At 33.3% G+C, this 22,065-nt stretch overlaps 1 protein-coding gene across 1 annotated transcript; it reads left to right on the forward strand.

Moving 5' to 3' along the window:
• The first annotated feature begins 1,436 nt into the window (after positions 1-1,436).
• LOC133196796 (von Willebrand factor D and EGF domain-containing protein-like) lies at positions 1,437-21,716 on the forward strand. Its single transcript, XM_061332654.1, has 21 exons — positions 1,437-1,590; positions 9,535-9,666; positions 10,002-10,271; positions 10,352-10,399; positions 10,532-10,785; positions 11,629-11,718; positions 11,856-11,994; positions 12,199-12,389; positions 12,703-12,779; positions 13,238-13,307; positions 13,404-13,604; positions 14,082-14,317; positions 14,428-14,560; positions 14,682-14,805; positions 14,937-15,112; positions 16,923-17,191; positions 19,441-19,546; positions 19,767-19,857; positions 20,031-20,158; positions 20,269-20,377; positions 21,491-21,716. The coding sequence occupies exons 1-21, from the start codon at positions 1,437-1,439 to the stop codon at positions 21,634-21,636; spliced, it is 3,144 nt and encodes a 1,047-aa protein (XP_061188638.1). The 3' UTR covers positions 21,637-21,716.
• The last annotated feature ends 349 nt before the right edge of the window (positions 21,717-22,065 follow it).

Raw genomic sequence — 22,065 nt, forward strand, 5'->3', positions numbered from 1 at the left:
TATACATGTATATGTGGTATGGATCGAGACACTATACAGTTTGAAGGAACATATGCACACATCATATTGATACAGTATCATTGGCAAATGCTCGAAATCTTATTACTGAGTATAGGCTTTATATACATACACTTTATTTTAAATTTTATTTAATTATTTAATAAATTTTCTGAAGGAAATGGCTTTCTAGGATAATTTTAGTTGTGGAGCGACATAGCACAAAGTTTCATTACGACAGTCACTTCTACATGGACACTATATTTCAACTTTTTTAACATTTATTTCCCAGACCTATAACATTAAAGGAGATATTTAGGGCAGCTTCCAGGGATGGGGTCCTAACTAAGCTCCCTCTTTAACAATATAATAATTAACACTACAGAACAACGCAGGGCGCTTGAAATCGGAATACAATGTCACACATATTTATTTATAACATACATTGAACAGGTATATTAAATTTATAACAATTTAAAGCAAATAATATATCTATAAATTTCATATTCTTTAAAATTGTTACATTGTGTAGGATGACACCAACCTTTCAATGGAGAAAGGTAAGGATGGTCATGTTTTTGCTATACGTGAAGTAGTTTCTTATTGATCGAATTCATTTCACATCATTGCTCATCTCTTCAAAACAAAGGAGCCATTTCTGTTGGATATAAATTTCTATTGTAACATATCATTGCAAGTCTTCCATACTTGCTGAAATCATGATTTAATAAGCTAAGTAAGCAGAGAATGCAATGATCTAGAATTAGAGGAAGATATGAGATTTCAAAAATCAAACACGTCTTAAAAAATACCGTTTATTATTGCACATAAATCAACAAATTCATGAAAAAAATTTTAGGCTTCTTCTTTTTTATTTTTTTTATTTTTTAAACACTAATAGGTTTTCGTTTCTTTCAGTCCGTTTAATCACCAGGAGAAACAAAATAACATGAAAGAAGTTTTATTCTTGAGTTGTAAGAGTGGGAGGGATAAACTCTGATTTCTGTGTCTCACTATGGATAGATTTTCAGTAATAATCTGTTTCGAAGCGCTTCTCCTTTCTGAACTAGATTAATTCGAAGTGAAATGAATAATATTTTGCAAAACACATGAAGCGTTTTTAGAATCTTCTAATACATTTACGGTTCGTAAAATGTCATGCGAAATTAGCGGTTACTAGACACCAGTGGAACATCACAAGGGTCGTCGTAAATGAACCCTACCTAGGCAGATTCACTCCGTGTCTCGCTGAGGTATCCCCACGCACAATATGGCGGACCGAGTAATTGCAATGGCGACATACTAATTACTTCCGGTGAAGATCGGTTTTCTGGCAGTGTTGTGTTCTTTTCCAGTGTTTTGAAAACTTGAGTTATGACTAAATTTGAACACTTATTAAGATATTTAATAATTGCATCGGACAATTTCTAAAGGGAACAATGGATTTCTTCAGAGATGATAAAGATGAGGTTCCTGTAGTTGTCAGAGACAGGAGACACAAGGTCGACAAACAAGGAACAACGTTTGAATGCTTCAAGAGGAAAACAACATTTCAAGTCATCAGGAATTTCTACTTTAACACAAAAACATGCTGTAATCTTGAGAAAGATTAATGCTTTAAAAGTGCAAAATCTAATATCATATCCTTTGCCTTTGTCCTTGACTTATTTAGTTCCTTACCCAGCTGTTACCACGGCTTACAAAACAATACTATTTTACTGTGTGTGGTTAAAAACGTATTTCTCAAAGTATTCTTTTTTTTTCAGATAGTAAACATTTGATTCACTTTTCTCTTTCATAACTCAAAAAAATTTCCTTCCCTACATGTCCCGAAATATATCTTGAACTTAATTCCATAATATTTATAATTGGCATAAATGCATTGTACCAGATCTATACACATAAATAATTATATATGTCTCTGATTGTACATAGATGAGTTAGTATAATTTAAACTCACATGTACTGGAATAATCTTTGCCTGTAGTTTTTGATGGTAATGTATTCCTTAAAAACGAGACTTAAAGATAAGTTCATTAGTACTCGAAGAAAAGTTTAAACTTTTATTTTTTGTTTCAATTGGTTGAAAAGATATTTTTTTCCTGAATGATAGTTCCCAAGCTGAGAAATCTGTTGTAGTAATTATGTTATCGACATCAAACCGTTTAAGAACAGATATACGATTTTATCTTATACGACACTGTATCAGTCTGCTATTAAATTGGAGCAGGAACTCTCCGATTCATCTGAGAGAGAAATACATCACTCTTCCTGTTGGAATGATTGATTTTGTTTAAAAGGTATAGGAGCGTGAAAATATTAAATTTCTATAAAATGAGAGCCATAGTAGGCAAGAATTGTTGCTTTATAATGCAGATTTTTAATAGTATAATTTAGTATAGTGCCAGAATTATTTGCAGAAAATCTTGCTTTCATGTTTTCATTGCATATTCACTTTTTATGATCGGAGTCACTATCTTTTTTTTTTTTTTTTTTTTTTTTTTTTTTTGGTTTTTGTAATTTTTTTTTATAATGACCAAGAACTCTGTTAAAAGGAAGTAAGAATACTGCGGTAGAAGCTTGAATCTTTCATAAGTTTCGAGTGTTGGTTCCATTGGAAATAACCGTTAGTCAAACAACACGCCAATTTCTGGACATAACACCTATGATTTCAGAAATGGGTTAATTTTGTACTGCATTGCATTTCTTGGGTTCAATTTTAAATAATCCTTATGAAAATAGGGATTGCCTTTTACAATGACACAGTGGTATTGTCCAATCAAAACTCCATGTTAATGCAGTGATGTAATGTAGTGTTGTCGCATTGAACCGTTTTAGACCACTTTTTTTGTCTGGCTCACTTTGTAAATACTAAATGACCCAAGCCATTATATATAGTTAGAATGGTGCTCACTCGGGTCATGTAGGTGTAGGTCAACTTAGTTCTTTATCGTAAACCGAATTTGCAGGTGACTTACTATGTTTTCAAATACACGAAAAAGAATAAAATAATACTAAAGTATAAAACGACGGGCAAGCGAAAACAGCGAACACACAAAGATTTATTATGCAGAAGCTTCGAAGCTACGACTTTCCGGCAGGTGGCGTTATAATCTGACGACATAGTTCCTCTTTAAGTGTCTGCTCGAATCAAGTAGTTGTAATGTCTTGGAACGTCCCCCGCTAGTACATTCAGCCATCAAATGGTCGTTAACCCAGAGTCATGCAGTTCCTAAACAGAAACCGTTTTTGCCTTTTGTTTGTTTTAGTGTCTTTTTTGGGGGGTAATGATTTTCTGTGAGAACCTCCAGAATCAACTTCAGCCCATAGTATTTACACACAATACCCAATTAATGACCTGCTAAATCAAGAACGTCTCAGAGATATGTTGACGTTTTCGTAATGTTAAATATAACTTACATGTCAAAATAGATATACAGGAGAACTTTAGAGCTTGTGACGGTCTTTATTTTTTTTAAAAAAAATCCACGTTATGCACATCCTACAGTTAAATGAAAATTGGTATTCTTAATGAAATTTAAAATAAAAACCTTGCTGCATTGTAATTCACTAGACTTTTTTATGGTGAAAAAGTTAGGTTGAGAAAAAAAAATCTTTTTTTTTTTATTTTGGTGTTTAATTTCAAAAAAGTATACCAAAGTTTCTATTTTTCTCCGGAAATTAATATGCATAATTACAGATTGATTAGCTGTTTTTCAGATAAGTTATCACGGCCAGATTTGTAAGATCCAATAATTTTTCCATGAGATCAGTGTTAGAACATCATATGTTTGGTTTTTTTTTATCTCTCCTGCAAATCTGAGCAAAAATTGACGAAGAATTAACGACTTAGAATTGTTGAAAGTTTTACTCTCTTCTTCATATTTCATATCGTTTATATTTATATTTTTCAAATAAAATTCAAAAATGGTTTGGTAATTGTGTGAAATTTTTCTTTTGTGAAAAAGAACCGAATAACATGACATGATTGCTTCTCGGTTATATAGCACAACAGTTTTTCTGCAAATTCTACAAGTTATAAAAACCCCGAAAAAATGTACTTTGGCCCAAAGAAAAATACATGTACATTTTACTGTATGAACAAACATGATCATTTTTTTACTTGCTTTGATATGTTGGGTGGTTCAACAAATCAAACAAACAATAATGCCATCCATATGAGAAAAAAAAATCGATGAGAAAAATATATAAATATATATTTTATTTCTTTCAGCATTTCACAAAATTCTGCTACATATAATGACACATGTCTGTAATTGAATTTACGGACAAGTTATAATTGTGATTTGTGTTCACAGCGAACATGGCGAAAGCAGGTATTTGTTTGTTTAAAACTAATACTAAAAACTGTTTAATTATTTGGCACTGCATAGAGAGAAACAGATATTCGAGAATTCAGATGTCAATTACAATGGATGCAAAAAAATAAATCGAATAATGCATAAAATTATTTTTCGAGTACAACCAAAAACAGCAATATATAATATTCGTACACAGAAGATATCACTCGAGTGGAAAAAGAAAGAAAATTTTTTGATATAAAAGTTATTCGATTCCATAATCTGATAATGCATTCATGCAAACAGAATAGAGGATGCGCGGAACCAGCGGAATTAGGAGAATTCCATTGCTGTGCAGCAGCGTTCCAAGATATTTCTACATCAAACACCGATATTTCTTGTCCTATCTGGAGGTAGATAGTGAAACAGATAACCCTTACGGAGAATCACAGACACCAGAAGGAAGCGGTGACGGTGAAAGACACCGCCGCCATCGATCACACGCCACCGTAACGCCACGGCCCCAGACCCGGGAACTACAAAGATCTGCGCGCGACTCGACGTCTCTTACCTAATGGCTTTTCTAATTGGCCGAAACATCTTCATATACTTTTCTCTTTTCTGACAGAGTTTGGCGCGAATTGTTTTGATATCTTTCTATTTTCTACCATAATGACAATGATATTGTTTGGGGTTGAGATTTTCATACAATGTTTTCTAGCTTTGTGCAGTTTGCATGATAAGACTTGATGGAAACGTTTTTATCAAACACAAACGCGTCTGAATTTAATAATGGTTATCAATGTAAAGGTGATAATTCTTTGATTTAAAAAATTGTAACAACCCTGTTAAAAATTACGTACATGTATTCAGAAACTGAATTCTTTGAAATTATTCATTTTTAATTCTTATTAAACTTCTCAATATTTTAACATCATACTCACTTTATGTCTCGGCATTTCCATGTACATGTTGTATATTTCGTGCATATTTGTCTATTTGCACTTAAAAAAAAAAATCTTTTTCATTTCTGTTGTTTGTTGCATTCTTTCATTTTCTTTTAAATACTATTATAATATGGATATATGCTGAGTTATACTCCTATGTATATTTTAACCTTTTTCATTTCTTTCTTCCAAATACACGAGCGAAAATAAAATGTTCAGTTTTTCGTCTTCGGATCTATTATAAACAAATCCAAAAAAAAAAAAAAAAAAAAAAATCGGTACTAAGTATTCTTAGTTTGTTAATGCATCAAATTAATTCAGCATTGCCAAAAAGACCACGAAAACAAGCATTTAAAAGAAATGTCTGATAAAAAAAATCAAGTAAGGAAAAGAGACTGTTAAATAGAATTCTAAACGATTTTTAATTTCTGCAGTACAAAGTATTTACAAGGTACTGAGTGATAAAGATAAAATTATGTCAAGTTCAGCGATTTTTAAAAGGTATTTATACTCAAGTTCCGAGGGCCTAATTAAAGAAATCTTTTGATTAACTTACAAAAAAAACAACGAGGGGGAAATGAAATTGTTCCTATCGATATTTAAGATTATAATGTGTAAACATAAATTAATGTTCTAAAGTTATTTTTCCTTATTAAATTCGTAAACTACCAAATGATGGAGGAAACATTTCGCCTCACTTTCAATTTTTTGTTATCTCTACAAATTATTGCACATAATAAATGTGTCATAAAATAGTATAATATCATATTTAAACTTAAAACTTTAAACTCGTATATTATACAAAATATTAAATATCAAAGTACAAAATATATATACAAATATCTCATGTACTATATTGCAACCTTAATTATAACATACCTTAATTATAACATACTTTCAATTAAAGTCCTGACAAAAGTGACTGGCATTGTAAAAGAAAAACTTGGAAATCCATAGAAGTAATTCTGAAGTTTACAACTAATGAAGATCTGTCTATTGTAAAATAATAATAATATCAATAGAAACTGTAAATTTGCTTAAAGTTGTTAAGTGTTAAGCTTTTTTCTTTTAAAATAAAAATGTATTTTATAACAGAAATTTTTAAAAAGAGAGATAACTGCTACAATGGAATAGTAACTATGGCGATTTGGTCCAAAATCACTTACATTATTTAGCGAACTAGTTTTTAGAATCGTTATTCAACCAGCATCTTTCTTCGATGTATGAATACAGCTTAGAGTCTCAATAAATGTGCTTATTCGACTGAAAAAAAAATGTTCGCAGCAAGAAATAGTTTCCAATAAAATAAAAATTCATTATGATGTAATTTTAAAAAACATATCCGTTTTGGACTCATGTAACATATACATGTATCAATTATCGTATTATGATCATCCAGATTGCTTCGAATTGTTGAATTAATGAAGATAACTTCAAAAGTTTTGTCCTAAATGACTTCAGTTATTTATAAGGAAAAGGTATATTAATCAAAATGTGTGTTCCTTTCTAATTTTGCTAAAAATTAATTTCTTTAAAGGATATTTCAGGCCTCAAATATAATTTAAATCTGTAAAATCAATAAACTTTCTTGAATTATTTGTTTTTAAAAATAAAAAAGAAAGGAAGATGTTTTCTACAAAATATGAGGCCTCAACATTTTCGTTCTATTAACTTCAAATAAATTTCGCTCAATTAGCTAAAACTATATCTGAAAAACGATTGGAAATATTCACGGTTATGTCGGTTCTGATTGGTCAAATTGACCGTGCAGTTGTTTCAACAATTCTGGTTTTTGTTGGAAGCGATTAAGAGTCACGTGATTAAAATTTCTTTCTGAATTGTAAAACGTGTTGCACAAAAAAATTCAGATCATAGCGAACAACCATTATACGCAAACCTGTTTATCTTCATTTTTTCCAGACATTCTGGTCAGTGTCGTTTCCCCTTTCTTCAAACAAAATATATTCACTCAAGCAATATAAATGAATTATTTCATTTTTAATTGTGTAAACTTATGAATCGATTTTTTGAAGAAAAAAAAAATCGATATTATATATCTAACATATTTTAAAAGTAAGACATACGTGTTTACTTACCATTGAAAGGATAAAGAATAACATTTCAGAGAGTTTATAATTTTCCTAAATGTCAATTTCACCTTAAGGTCTTTTAACTTTTCAGTCTGAAAGCTTTCGAAACACCAAATGGTTTAGAACAAGCTTCACAAATTTACGTAAGTGTTTCGTTAGCCAGCAATTTTCTTTAATAGAGTTTAGATTTAATAAAGAAATGCAATTAGTATAACGAACTGATTTACAACATATTACTGTACAAGATACGTATGTTGTACAGCAACGCTGAAGTTTTAGTGTAAGCAGGTTGATAAGGAATATGTTGTAAACGACAAATTAAAAATGGCATTCGAACAAGGAAAATGATTTGTACACTTAAGATGTTTTGTTAATTTATGAAGATTTCGTATTTTTAGGAGAAACTTTGAAATAGAGCAGTGTTTATTTATTTCACTAAAGGCTACTTAAAAAAATTACAATGCACTAAAGTATCCGTTTTAAAAATATTTCAAGATAATTCAGTGTATTTTAATTCTTAAAATTTCTCGCAATGAATTTATTTCTGGAAAACTAATCACTTGTACACGATAGAAAGGTTCTTCAAAAATATTTCATGTGTACGCATGTGTATTCTTTTTCTTGCAAATGAAAAAGGTAAAGTTATATAATATATCCTGTAAAAAAATCATCGCCAACGGGGCACAAATACGAACCCACGAAAATACAAAATGTGTACCTGGTATCCTCTTTTCACTAAAGATAAAAAGTTGACAACTTTGTAATTCCTTTGTTTCATAAAGATATTTTTTGTTAAATGATATTCATATCATATTATATTCTTAGTATGCAATAGACTTCTATTGTTAAGATATTTCTTTGATAGTTGGAATAAATTTGTCTAATTCGTAAAATATTTTGTGAAAAGGTTACAGGTACCTAGGAGTTTAAAACATCCCCTGTCGACCGCTCACAGCCGCCATGAGGCTTGATGCATAGTCTTCTATTACATTATTTACTGATCACACCAGTACAGCGCTTTCCAAGAGTTTCATACGGTGTGAATACCAGCAGTACGTCCATTAATTAATAAATAAGCTTTGCAAGAAGAGAAAAAGAAATGAAATAAAGAAGATAAAAAAATGAAAAAAAAAAATCTAGATTTTTTTCTTTTTTTTCTTCATTTCTTTTTCTCCTCTATTTCCTGCATGGAGTGGAAATCGACTTCCCCATTCGTTTCAGGCATAACTTCCAATTTCCGAGCATTGTACATATGAAACAAGCGTCTCTCTCTCTCTCTCTCTCTTTTTAAATTAAATTGTGATTGCTTGGTTTTTGTACTCTTTTTTTTTTTTAAAGTTTGCAGTTTCGGTCTCTCTTATGATTGATTGATTGATTGGATGTTGTTTGACGCCTCGTTCAGATGAAGCATTCCAACAGAAGAGAGATAGAAATGAAGAAGAAAAAAATGGGAGAAAAGATTCAGCTTCACAAAATGGTTCAAGTATGAGTTTTTGTCTTACTCCTAAACCACGCATTACCTAAATATTAAAAAGCTTAAAATATCTTTTATTTTTAATTTGTGCAAGAGTAATATTTTTTTTTTTCAAACTAAAATATAATAATGATCTATTAAACCTGAATACTATATTTCTTGAAAAATCCATGGCTTGTGGATTGTGCAAAATTATTGTGTTTTACGAAGGATAACTCTAAAAACATAAAATCTTAACCAAATTTATTCTATAATGAAGCTATATAACACACATGAAAACTGAGAAATCTGACATGAAATTGCAATCTCAAGTAGAAAAATAATGAAAAGTGGTTGAAGGCCCATGAACAACAATTCTTTACGCACCGTTTTGTCTACTTGGGTTTCGTATACTAGTATCTACGTGCTACGGGTCACAAAATCGACAAATACGGTATTCTACAGGGCGTTTGTCTGTGCTGATATTTGACCTTGATGCCAGTTTAGTACTTCCTTATCATTTAAGCAGAAGAACACGACGAAAACGCTATCACTCACACAATGGTCGGTCTCCAGTTATTATTTCTTCCCTTAGTCCTTGGTAAGCGAACAAGATATTTTCTCCCAGTAAGCGAACAAGATATTTTCTCCCAAGTAAAATACAATCGAATACTCTTTTTATCATTAAGGTTCAATTTACATGTGTATATTATTTGCAGTATCACTATGATAGTATTTGATCTCAGTCTATTCCTCTCGTCTAGTTCATAGTCTTGATCCATGCCTCCATTATAATTCACATGACGATCCTCACAGAAGTGCGTTATTTCAACCAGAATCAACAGACAAGGAGAACTGTGACCATCAAATGAAAGAAGGTAAAGTGATTTAGAATCATTTAAGTGTTGTTGCACTTTTCGCTTTTGTTTTGAAAAGTCTCCAATTGGCTTGCATGTTTATTTGTTTCCCCCCCCCCCCATTTACCGTACCCCTATGAGGAGATTTTATAGAGTTGTACAGAACATGTACTCCTCATAACAACCCCAGTGTTGGTGGGGATTTAACCAAAGTACGAGTCATTTAATATATTTCCCTGTAACTTGCAAGCTGATGAAAAGTCTTAGTCATTTTATTTATTTTTTTTTTTAATTTTTTGGTTTTATTATAAATAAGAAACTTTTTCTCAAGCACACGACCTTATAATTTATGACAGGTTGGTATGTTTTTAATGGAGGGAATGACACAATTCCTAATCACTGCGTTACGAAATACCACTGTGGTACCAAGTTCCCAGTTTGGATGAAGGGTCAATTGCCATCTGTGAGGGATGGGGTCGTAAACAGACATGGTTGCATTGCGCTCACCCACTCTACCAATGTTCTTTGCTGCGAGATTGTTCTTGACATGAAAGTCAAAAACTGTGGATCTTTCTACGTGTATTACCTTAAACCAACGCCATTTTGCCCCGCTGCGTACTGTGCAGGTAGGTACCTGTAATCAAAAAAAGTTTCAGAAGTTTATCCCGAATATTGAATGCTTTTATGGTTTCATGTATTTATAAAGGGGAGACATACACGTGCAATGTTGGGAATTCTGGAGGACAATGCAAAGGTATGATGTTTTCCTACATAAAAGTCTTCAAAACTTCTACCTGTCGTTGTATTTTTGTGGTGATAAGTTAAATACGATTGATAAGTAACGCCATCTGAATTAGTAACTTATTAAAAATGATCTGCAAAATAGATCTCTATCCCAAAATGACCAGCTTTCCTGTGCTCAGAAAACCGGAAATTGTTTTGAATACAACGGTCAGGTTCCCGTGTGATGTGCAATATCCTCCTGGTCAACCGGATGTTGGGTTTGAAGTCACGTGGACTGTTGATGGCCAAACATTGGTGGATCCTGACACAGGGACACTAATTGTCGAACATCTCACCGGCGACTCAAGAACAGTATACCTTGATTACAATAAGTTGAAAGGAAACTTCGGCAAAACGGTAAACAAATTTGCTTTGAACAGTGGCCTAGTGCGGGCCTTGATTTTTGAATAATGGGCATAAAATCTATTTTGTTTTTTGGGACTAGTCTTTTATTCAGGAATATTCCTCTTCAAAAAATCATCGGATGTACGTGTAATTAAATACAATGACTGCAATTTTAAGCTATACTAGGTAAAGATCAGATGATCTTATATTGGCAGGTGTCCGTATGTCTGTCGGTTCATGTGTAAGCATACTCCTACTTCTTACTTATACTATATAAAGTTAGATTTTTCCAAGTGTCGAATGTTGATTTCTTAAGATTATCAAAAATGGAAAAATAGTTTAAATCTTTTTAAACACTTTTCATGACACAGTATTTATTCGATTATTGCAAATACCATCAAGATAAAAAAAAAATCTACATAAAAACACATCCTTAGGTTTTTTTAAATATTGATGTACGACATTTTTATGGTTTCAAATATAAATAAAATATAATAGCAGATTATCTCAAAATGCGTCTACTCCTCTAGTTTGGCCTTATTTCAATAAAGCATGGTCAATTTGGTACAAACATAGAGAAACATGCAAGACATTTAATTCTGTATTATTTGTTGATTTTTCATGTCGATGAGGATGTCACTGTAGTGCTAATATCTACCTTTTTAAGAAAAAGAATTTCAGATTGCTAGTCTTTAAAATACGAAGTGTTGTCACTTCAGAAAAAAATAATAATTCAAACAGATATGTAAGAAGTGACCATACCTCTAAGAACATCGTAAATTCAAACCAGAAGAGCTATACTGTCCCATAAGAAGCTTTTGATATGTTATAAGAATACTCTGGCTTTTATTTCAGTTGAAGTGTAGGGTCCGTAGCTACTACACAAACACTACAATTATCAAGAGCGACAGCATCACAAGTGATGGATACTACTGTGGAATCAAGGTATTAGAAATTTTAGTAGAAATTTCATCTTTATTTAATTTGAAGCTTATTTTTCTTAATTTAGCAATTATTAAAGGATTACATGTACATGATATTTTACACTTATTCTATCGAGTTGCACATATATACCTGTGTAGGTCCTAACAGAAAAAATCGTTGTGGATGAAAAAGGCCCGGAGAAGACGGTCCAGGTGGAGTCCACAATTCCGGTTCCGTGCAACACTGCGCACATAGACGAATGTAAAATAAGCTTCAGTGTGGATACACACACTAAAGGTTGTCTCATTTTTCCTTACTCTAAGTGATAGATATCACAGTTTGTATGAACGTCATGAATCGGTCAAAATAAGAAAGAGTTTATTCCCAGCTAGCAAATTTGTTACAATATATAAAAAAGAAAGGGGAAATTAATTGTTAATTGGGGAGCATATATTTTGCATTAAACGACATGTTTTAACTCGCAACTTTCTACGGTTCCAGATGCCATGTTTTCAACCTGTAGCTATGATATCAAACTTGACCCCGTGACCGGAAGATACCTGGGATCATTTAAAGTGACAGCCACAAAGGACTTTGTTAGCGATGGAACTCAAACACACGAAGTTTCGTTTAAGCCAATCGTTGACTTCAATCATCCAGTATGGATGGGCTATAACGTACATCCAATCCATGTAAGAACGACCTGGCTTCTATGACGTTGTTAATTTGATTATAAATTAAAATAAAAAAAAATCGATTGAATATTTTGAACAAGATTGACGAATTTGCCTTTATAACCTACATGTATTGGTATGTTTTTGATACTGTTCTTACGGTTACGTCATATTACTACTCACTAATCCTGTAAGTTCTATCATTAGGTGGAAACCCTAAGTCATGGTTAGTGTACGGCAACTATATATATATATATATATATATATATATATATATATATATATATATATATATATATATATATATATAGAGGCTTGTTCTTTTTCAAAGGTGACAACAGTAAGCAGTGAGCATGGCCACTGTAACGCCCACGGGGATCCCCACGTAATAGGAATGGACCATAAAAGGTATTGTGTTAAGAGATGAATTTACTTTTTGAGAATTCATGTGGACATGAACTACGATGCTTCACGCCTGCGTATTTGATGGAGCGCGTTAGCGCTTCATGATAAATATGCAGGCGTGAAGCGTTGTAGTTCATGTACATGTACCTCATGAATTCTCAAAAGTAAATTCCTATCTTATATATACATTATTTTTCTGATGACTTGCCACATATTTTTGTCATTCAACGATCATTTTTGAAAAAAAAGTCTGCACTATTTTTTTTTTACTTCAATCACATCACTATGGAAATATTTTTACTCGTCCCACGGTTGTTCATGAGAACATGAACTTTTTCTAATTTGCAAAGAATCTTAAGGAAAAATATTTGGAAATGTAAATATTAAGTTATATCGTCTGATACATGATGTACGATTATCCAAGCTGTTTTGTAAGATGGCCATTTCAAATTATTCCATAGGAACACCAACGTTTATGTTACTGGTGAAATGACACTGTATGAATGCAAATCAGCCAGCAATCCTCTGCAGGTACTAAACAGTGAAAACTACAATGCTGTACAATTATACAAAGTTGAATGAAATCTGAGTATAAATTATTCTTTCCCCATTTCAAAACAACTGTAGGTCCAGGTGAAGACATGGCCTTGTGGGAATTATCACCCCTGTATATGTGCTCTGGTTGCTAGAGAGGGTAACGACGCCGTACAAATTGATATGTGTGAGAGACGAAGGAACAAACATGCTGTACCGGAAGTCACGATTTTATCCGAACGTGGACTAAATGGAACCACGCTGTCTAGGGACCAAAGTGGAAAGAGCTTCTTCGTACGTTCATTGGTTTCTCATTAGGAATGCCAGTCATAATTTACTCTCTCAAAACTAAAGGCGTATTTTAGTATGACCTCAACATGACTGTCAGTAGCAAGTTTTTTGAAACAGTTTCATTCCAAGCCTAAAGACGGCCGATTGGAACTTAAAATGTAATTGAGGTAATAAGCATCGAAGTAAATTATACTTTTAATCAGCGGAAACAATGTTTCAGAGGAGTGAGAATGCAAAAAATGCGAGAAAAATAGCCGAAACGCGCGACAAAAAAGTGTCACCATAAATCGCAGGTTTTTATAATGGGTGGATCTGTAGATTTCTGTCCGAATTTTCTTTTCCGGGGAGCTACATCTCTGCAGCTAGAGATAGACAATATGGGTATATTCTGATTATGCAAAAATCAGTTCCCATTTTTTTTCTAAATTACGTAAGAGAAAACAAACTTACACCCAATGTCTTGTTTAAATTGACTTGCAGATTAACTTTCCATCCGGTGCACGCGTCTTTGCCAGTACCTATGTACTGAGCCCCCACGGTCATCCACATGAAAAGGACGGAATGATTAATGTAGATATTCAGGCCCCTCCTGACAATAAAGGATGTGGTCAAGGAATATGTGGCCTTTGGAACGACAATCCCAATGACGATCTAGTAGGGGCTGACGGAAGACATTACTCACATAAGCAGGTCACCGAGTTTGCCAACACATGGCGGTAATAAAAAAATTCTTAATAAAATGAATATAACTATTTTTAAGATTTATTTAATATAGCGATATCTGATGTAGTGAATAACTTTTCTTATTGTAATATTTTTATTCTAGAGTTAAATCATCAGAGAGACTTTTTAACCAAATCCTCAGCTATCAGCCTTTTTATTCCACCCAACATACGTACTGCACCTGTAGTAATGGAAGAGTTGATTGCACCAAAAAATCAAAAAACCCAAATAAAAATGTAAGAAATAACAATCAAGTATGAAAGTTACTGATACAGGAATGTTTCATTATACTGTGATTAACCGACTAGACATTAAAATGGTTCTGATAACAAATGCAACATACATTTGTCTTTACAGAATTGCAATGGAAAATGTAAATCTGTGAGAGCATCCAAATTAAATAGACACCGCTACAGACGTTATTCTGATGATGACTTAGACGGCGAAGAAGCAGTCGATGACGTCATCACACAGAAGAGAGGTATATCTTTTACTTTGAACCATTATCTTTCCTGAAATATCTTTTGTTAAAAATACAAAAAATGGTGTGCAATACAAAATTCCCTAATGTGGCCCTACCTTACCTTGGGGTCCACTTTATTCCGTTTGTAGAAAACTTTAACTACAAACCACGCGATGTGTTCCCCACCGGAACAGGAATTAACGAAACACAGGCAAAGAAGGTTTGTGTTGATGGTCTTGGAAAATCCACTCTGTACACCCGCTGTCATCATGAACCGGGAATGAATATAACAGCACTCATTGACTCCTGTATGGAGGATGTAAAGGTACAGTACTTTCTGTACGATAGAGAATCATCTAATGAGAAATTTGGCGGTCAAATTTTGGAGCAATGAAGGACACATGGTCACATGACTCTGTTTAACTACGTCATAGTCTCCGTTTATATAAGTGCAAAACGTTTAAACCATCAGTTCTTGTATAAATTTTTGACAATTTGTTTTACTTTGATTACCATCTTGTATTCAAAAAGTTTTAACATTCTTGTAAACATTAACAAATTATGATACTGCTGGAAGGTATATGTAAAAACCGTAAATAACCCACTAGTGTTTTGATGTCTGCGAGACTTTTCGCAATATTAAGTACTGGCGTAAAATAAGGAATCTACATGTACATAACTGGTCAAAATATTCAAGTACATGTAGGTTAAAGAAGAAGGGAAGAAGAAATGCAGATTCCCTAATGATATTTTTAATTACTAAACAAGAGTAAACAATAATCTTTTAGGGCAAAAATGAATTTCATTTTCAATGAAATATATGGAGGTAACGAACAGTATTCAAGCTCAAAAGTCCATTAAACAACACAAAATAGGAGCAGAGCAAACACGGACCTCCAAACATCAGAGGCGGGATCAGGTGCCATGGAGGAGCGAGCATCCCCCGCCGACCGGTCACACCCGCCGTGCGCTCCTTGTCATGATCGGGAAATAACGGAAAAATCCGTCGACAATTCAGTGTGTAAATAATGGCCTAACAATTTGTATGAAAAACGTCAGTCAGCATTTGACTCAATGATAAATTGTATTTGCTGACAAGGTCATTGTATCGACCATAGAACTTACGAAATGATGACTTTAAACGAGACAGCTGATATTCTTGTTTCATCAACTTATTTGTCAATAATTTACCTCGTTTTAGAAATTGAACATACGTAGAGCATGCTCTTGCGTATCGAATCAACTGAGAGATATATACCCCGTATGCAGGTGATGAAGGTATATTGCTGCATAAGTAAGGGAAGTTGACGATTGAAAAGTTAAAGTCATCACGTTTATCATAAAGCTTAGTTGTTAGATTACCATTAACGTCTTTTTCAAGTAAAATATCCAAATACGAAACAGATGTGTCAGACTCTGTGGTATCTTTTATCTCAAGTTCACCAGGATATATCGTATCGACATAAGAATGGAAATAGCCATTGTTAATTGACAATACGTCGTCGATATATCTAAATGTCGAGTTGAAGGCCACAGCAAGTGTTTTCTTCTTTTTTCTTCTTTTCACGTACAAGATTTTGGACAAATTGCTTCATATGAATACAAAAAAGGTCTGCTAATAACGGGGCGTAATTGGTACCCATGGGGATTCCAAGAGATTGTTGGAAGACCTGGTCTCCAAAAACCACATAGATATTGTCAATCAGAACCTCAAGCATCTTTTTAATGTCAACTTCAGAGTTCTTGTGTGTACAATCAGAATGTTTTTAACAAAATAATTTTGCAAATGACCAATGACAAGGTAAGTATATTAATTTTACGAGTTCCATTTTTATTGAAAAAGCAGCTGTCAATGATATCAAAAAGTCTGGACTTTAATTTATCGTGGGGAATGGTTGTGTATAAAGTTGAAAAGTCGTAAGTTTTTAAGCTGTTGATTTTGGTAAAATCTTGTGATTTCAAATTTTCCAAAAGTTCCTAAAAGTTCCAAAAGTTCAATAAACAGCTGTTGATTTTGGTAAAATCTTGTGATTTCAAATTTTCCAAAAGTTCCTAAAAGTTCCAAAAGTTCAATAAACAATAAAATAGAATCATTAGTCAATATTATGATACCATTATGCTTTTTAATATAACAGGCCTCCGGAAGTGATTTGTTCCTTGTCACACAAATGGCCGCATTCGATAGCTGGTGTCAAAACGAGGCTATGAAGAACATATCAAACTACAAAAAGAGCCCAGATGGAGATTTGATTCCCCCTCTCGACGTCACGGACCACGTTTGTCCTAATCAGTGCAGTCAGAGAGGGACTTGCCTTTTTGGTCAATGTAAATGTGCCCCGGGATACACAGCTGTAGACTGCAGTGTCAAGTCAAATGAACCACCAAACATTGTTCGTATCAGAGGGTAGGTTTTATAAAGCAATGATATATACATTCAACACAGTCTGGCGTGAATTCAAAATTTTGCAGAATTACAAAAATTAGTAAAAACTTTCTCATTAGTCTGCTACTGTAAAATTATTTTAATTGGGGGTGGGGGCAATGTTTGTGTAGAACCATAATTTTACTGATTCGATCGATTGTTTGCAGATTTACTTCCCTTGAAAGATTATTTCATTCATAAGAGACGTACATGCATATAGATACCAGTGAAGGGCTTCAAATTTAGACCTTTACTCGGCATTCGGGGCCCTTTTGAAATTCTTGATGCCTTCCGTGACAGGTAGCCTCGGTTAATAAGTTTCATCCGAAAACCTGGCAACTATACTTCAAAGTGCTGAGTGCTTGGAGCAGTTGTTTCTCGACTTGGGTTTGTCGCGGTGGCCGAGGCTTGAAATCGCGATCTTCCAATCAAGGAGCAAGCGCTCTACCGAATGAGGGTAGGGCGTATATACAGAAGAGACAAAAGCCGATATGTTAACAAATTTATTTCGTGTGCATGTCGATCCTGATATGAATTATTACTTGCCTTACTTCACTGTACATCTGTACATAGGTAAGTCAAGCTCAGGCGCGGACCCAGGGATTTTTCCGGGGGGGGGGGGGGCTGGTCCACCACAATCAAAAAATTTCAATCCAGAAATATTTGAAATATTTTGACAAGCCAAAAAACAAAAACAAACTGAAAGTCCATTCCCATATGTGAAAACCCCCTCACTATTTCGTGATGCTGGTGGTAGGGTCCACGTTTTCTAAAAGGGGGGGGTCCAATTTTTTTTTTGTTTTTGCTTCAGAATATACTTTTAATAACTCTCCCCCGACTTAACCGCCCTTCTAGATCCGCCCATGTAGCTAAATATTGTGATTGTACAAGTGTTGTTGAGAAGTAAATGTTTAAATACAATGTACATGCTTGAAAAATTCCGAGAATGATCGTGGAAACGTAAACCTGTAATTGTCGATTTCACTGCATTATTCAAGCTACATAGCTAAATATAGTTGATGTTGACAATAAATTTCGAATTCGATTGCACACAACTCAATATTTACATTTGGAAAAAGCAAAATAATGTATGTTATGTTTTATTATCCCCTAGTTCAATTTTATTTATGTGACTGGAGTACGAGAAGATCTAACAATAGATGAATAACGCGAATTCATGTCCACCACGAAAGGTAAAATTCCATTTATGTAACTATACGCAACAATTCTTCATCCACGAAATCAAATCCCTTACAAACCCGTAATTTTTTCCTCACACCGAAAAATTTTGACCCCACAAAAAATATGTGATTTTGGTTTATAAACTTGAATTGTCAAACCGGCGTACGCCGAATGCGCCGCTTGACCTTTGGTTAGCCGGCTTGTTGCTTCATTTGACAAAGGAAGGTTCGCCGATCTTGCCTGTTTGAGGTATTCGCCGGTTTTAGAAAGATGGAGGGAAGATATAATAAGTTGCTAAAATGCAAATACATTGTATCAAATTGGTATTTTCTTTGATTGTTTGCATTCAGTCAACAAATGTTAATTCATACCTTAAAAATCTATTTTTACCTAAAAAAGAAAAATCATCGTGAGGTCCATTAAAAAAATAGTCTATAGTTCCCTTAAATGATATACGTGTATATGAAAATGATATGAAAAGTTTATATGGAGTATAAAGTAAATATTTAGGTATCTACCTAAACAGTAACAAGTTGTTGCCTTAGTCCATCCTTAACCAGAAAATATTTGAATGATTTTATTTAGGTATGACTGCATTTAGATAATATTTGTTAAAAGTGGTCTTTATATTGAAAATGATGTAAATATGTGTTCAATTTTCTTCTCATATTACTTAAAGATTTGGCAATTTATCTAAAATTTATCCTTTCTACATCATCGATTTCGTGGTGCAGTGGTATGATTGCTGGAATGTAAATGTTGTGTTTTCGAGTTCGAGCACAACATTTCATATTCATGCCTTTTTGATATTTTCTTTGTGTAACTTTTACCACACTTTCTTCATTATGTTTTATAATAAGCATACTTCAAAAATCATCATAACTTTTGCCCGAGAAGGAAAATACACTTGTACATGAAATATTTTCTTTTATTTAAAAAATAAAGTTACTTTGATTACCCCTAAAGCCAGCCGCTCAATGTTTAAAGATCCTGATTGATGTTGAAAACTAAACAAGTATTCTTTTCTGAAGATGATTTTTTATTGCAAGTGATGGATTGTGTGACATAAGGAAAAGATTCTGTGTAAGGACGAATGTTCTTGCTGAGAATATAATGGAAACTGAGAAGATGACATGTCGTTTCCAACCATTGACAGTATGTTCTACATCTGAACTTTTAATTCTAAATCTTATAAATAATTTAAACTGAAGATTTTCGGAAAATAGAGCTCTAGCAAAAACAAGTTGTATTTTGCCGTTATGAAAGCGTTATGCATATCTTGAACGAAAGTGAGATTAATGACTCTACTATATATGAACGACAGAATACTAGTATACTGCGTATTATAACGTTTTTTTTTTTAAATTCAATTTAGGGTTCAGGAACCCTGAAAATTGTACCTGCTGAGCTTGTGTCAGCTTGGGAGATCCTCTGTCCAGTGCCTGTCCACTACGATGCTCATACAGGTGACAATCATACAATGATGATATTTACACATGTATGGTATTTAAACAGATACATATTTTAGCAATTTGTTCAATTAGGCAAAACGGAAATAGCCTTTCCATTTATAAATCTAATGACAATAAACTCGTGAAGTAGGGGGTCGAGTCTTATTCGGGTATGTGTTATTTATCAGGAAGAACGCTGCAGCAGTACAATGTCTCTATCTCATTAGACAATACTACCTTTAGCAATGAACAAACATACACAGTGTACGACTCCGTTTGTCAACAGTGTGACGTCACAGGACAATGTCTTTTTAAGGTATTTAGAGCCAATCAACACTTAAACAAACATGCGTTAGATATTTTTTATATGGAACTGGTTGATTTTAAAAACACTGGAAATTGACAATTAAATCCTTGTTTTACTAGAAAGACGCTTGCTTGATTGATGGAAACTGCTTCCAATCGGGTTACCTTAATGAACAGCACAATAAAGTTTGTAATCCATCTCAGTCGCAGTACCAGTGGTCAAGTCCAGGTAAGTCTTAATATGAAATCAGTCACATTACTAGTGGTCAAGTCCAGGTAAGTCTTAAGTTGAAATGAGTCACAGTACTAGTAGTCAAGTCCAGGTAAGTCTTAATATGAAATCACATCACGAGTGGTCAAGTCCAGGTAAGTCTAAATATGAAATCAGTCACAGTACTAGTGGTCAAGTCCAGGTAAGTCTTGATATGAAATCAATCACAGTATGAGAACCAGTCATCAAGTTCAGGTAAATCTTGATATCAAACAAGTCACAGTACAAGTGGTCAAGTTCAGGTAATCTTGATATCTAAACACACACATTACTAGTGGTCAAGTCAAGATAAGTCTTGAAATCAAATCAATCATTTTATTAGTGTCAACTCGAGTAATTCGGTAATCACATTAGTCACAGTATTAGTGGTCAAGTCTAGGTTAATCTTGATATTAAATCAGTCACTGTACTAGTGGTCAAGTCCAGTAAAGTCTTGAAATCAAAGCAGTCACATATAATATCAATTGTAAAACCCAGGTAAATGTTGAGATAAAATTAGTTAAAGTACCATGCAGTTGTAAAATCAAAGTATATCTTAATGTCAAATCAATCACAATATCGTCGGTCAAATCTAGCTAAAGAAATTTAAAGATCAAATCATTCATATTACCATCGGTCAAATTTGAAAATCAAATCAGCTATATTACCATTGGGCAAATCCAGTTTAGTAAATCTTAAAACAAATCAATTCCAGTACCAGTTGTTAAATCCTGGTAAATATTGAAATCCAATCAGTCAGGGTCAAACGAAGGTATTGAAATGAAATATTACAACACTTTTATATGTAAACGTTTCGAAGATCATGTAAATTCCAATACATGAAAATCTTAACCCTACCATAGAGCAACCCACCACTGGGGGCTGTATACCTACACTTGGGGGACATATATTGTTTAACATTATTACCATAGGAATGACATGTATTAATAAGAGCATATAAAGTCCAAAGAAAATGAATATTTAAAGCTAGGTAGGACAGGGACATGAATAAATATATATTTCTAAATTTTAAGGATGAAAGAGAAATTTTGAAGATTTAGCATTAGAAATTTTATGTGAATTATCTTCCAGAACTGGATCATTATACTGCCATTAGCTTCGGCTGTCAATGTCAACACGAGCAGTCCAGTTACAACTGCGCATGCTGTAGAAACGGTGGTTGTCAGTGTCCGAGGAATCCGAACAAATGTGGCAACTGTCACCACTTAGACTGCTAATGTGGCAACTGTCACCACTTAGACTACTAATGTGCAATTAGTTATCAACTTAAATCTACCAAATATACATGTATACAATTTTCTATTTATAATTTTCTTACACTAAGAAAACAGAATTTTGGTTTCCTCACAGCTTATCTCACAGGACCTTTAAGATAGTCAAAGAATATCCGTGGAGTAATAACGTAATAAAATATAATAATGTGTCGAGATAAGACACAAGAGCAGTGTTCAGGTTTTGCTTTTTTGTGAGACTGGCAGATTTGGGGAACTTTTCAAGCAAAATAAACTATGGCAAAAAATAATAATGGATATACTTACTTCAATAATACTTCAATAATTAAACTCAAGAGAGGAGCAGATCAGGAATTTCAAAATTGTATTTTTATCATGCTATTTAAATTATATCATTATATTTCTATTAATATT

This window comes from Saccostrea echinata, unplaced genomic scaffold (assembly GCF_033153115.1).
Source record: "Saccostrea echinata isolate AGI-Se365-2 ecotype Australia unplaced genomic scaffold, CSIRO_AGI_Sech_v1 ptg000030l, whole genome shotgun sequence".
NCBI classification, from domain to species: domain Eukaryota; kingdom Metazoa; phylum Mollusca; class Bivalvia; order Ostreida; family Ostreidae; genus Saccostrea; species Saccostrea echinata.

Bases quoted from the DNA above. Each gene is read 5' to 3' on its own strand.
- LOC133196796 (XM_061332654.1), top strand. From the start codon at position 1,437: ATGGATTTCTTCAGAGATGATAAAGATGAGGTTCCTGTAGTTGTCAGA. The intron at 1,591-9,534 runs GTAATCTTGAGA...ATTTGATCTCAG, and splicing joins CTTTAACACAAAAACATGCT to TCTATTCCTCTCGTCTAGTT. The intron at 19,547-19,766 runs GTATGTTCTACA...AATTCAATTTAG, and splicing joins GTCGTTTCCAACCATTGACA to GGTTCAGGAACCCTGAAAAT.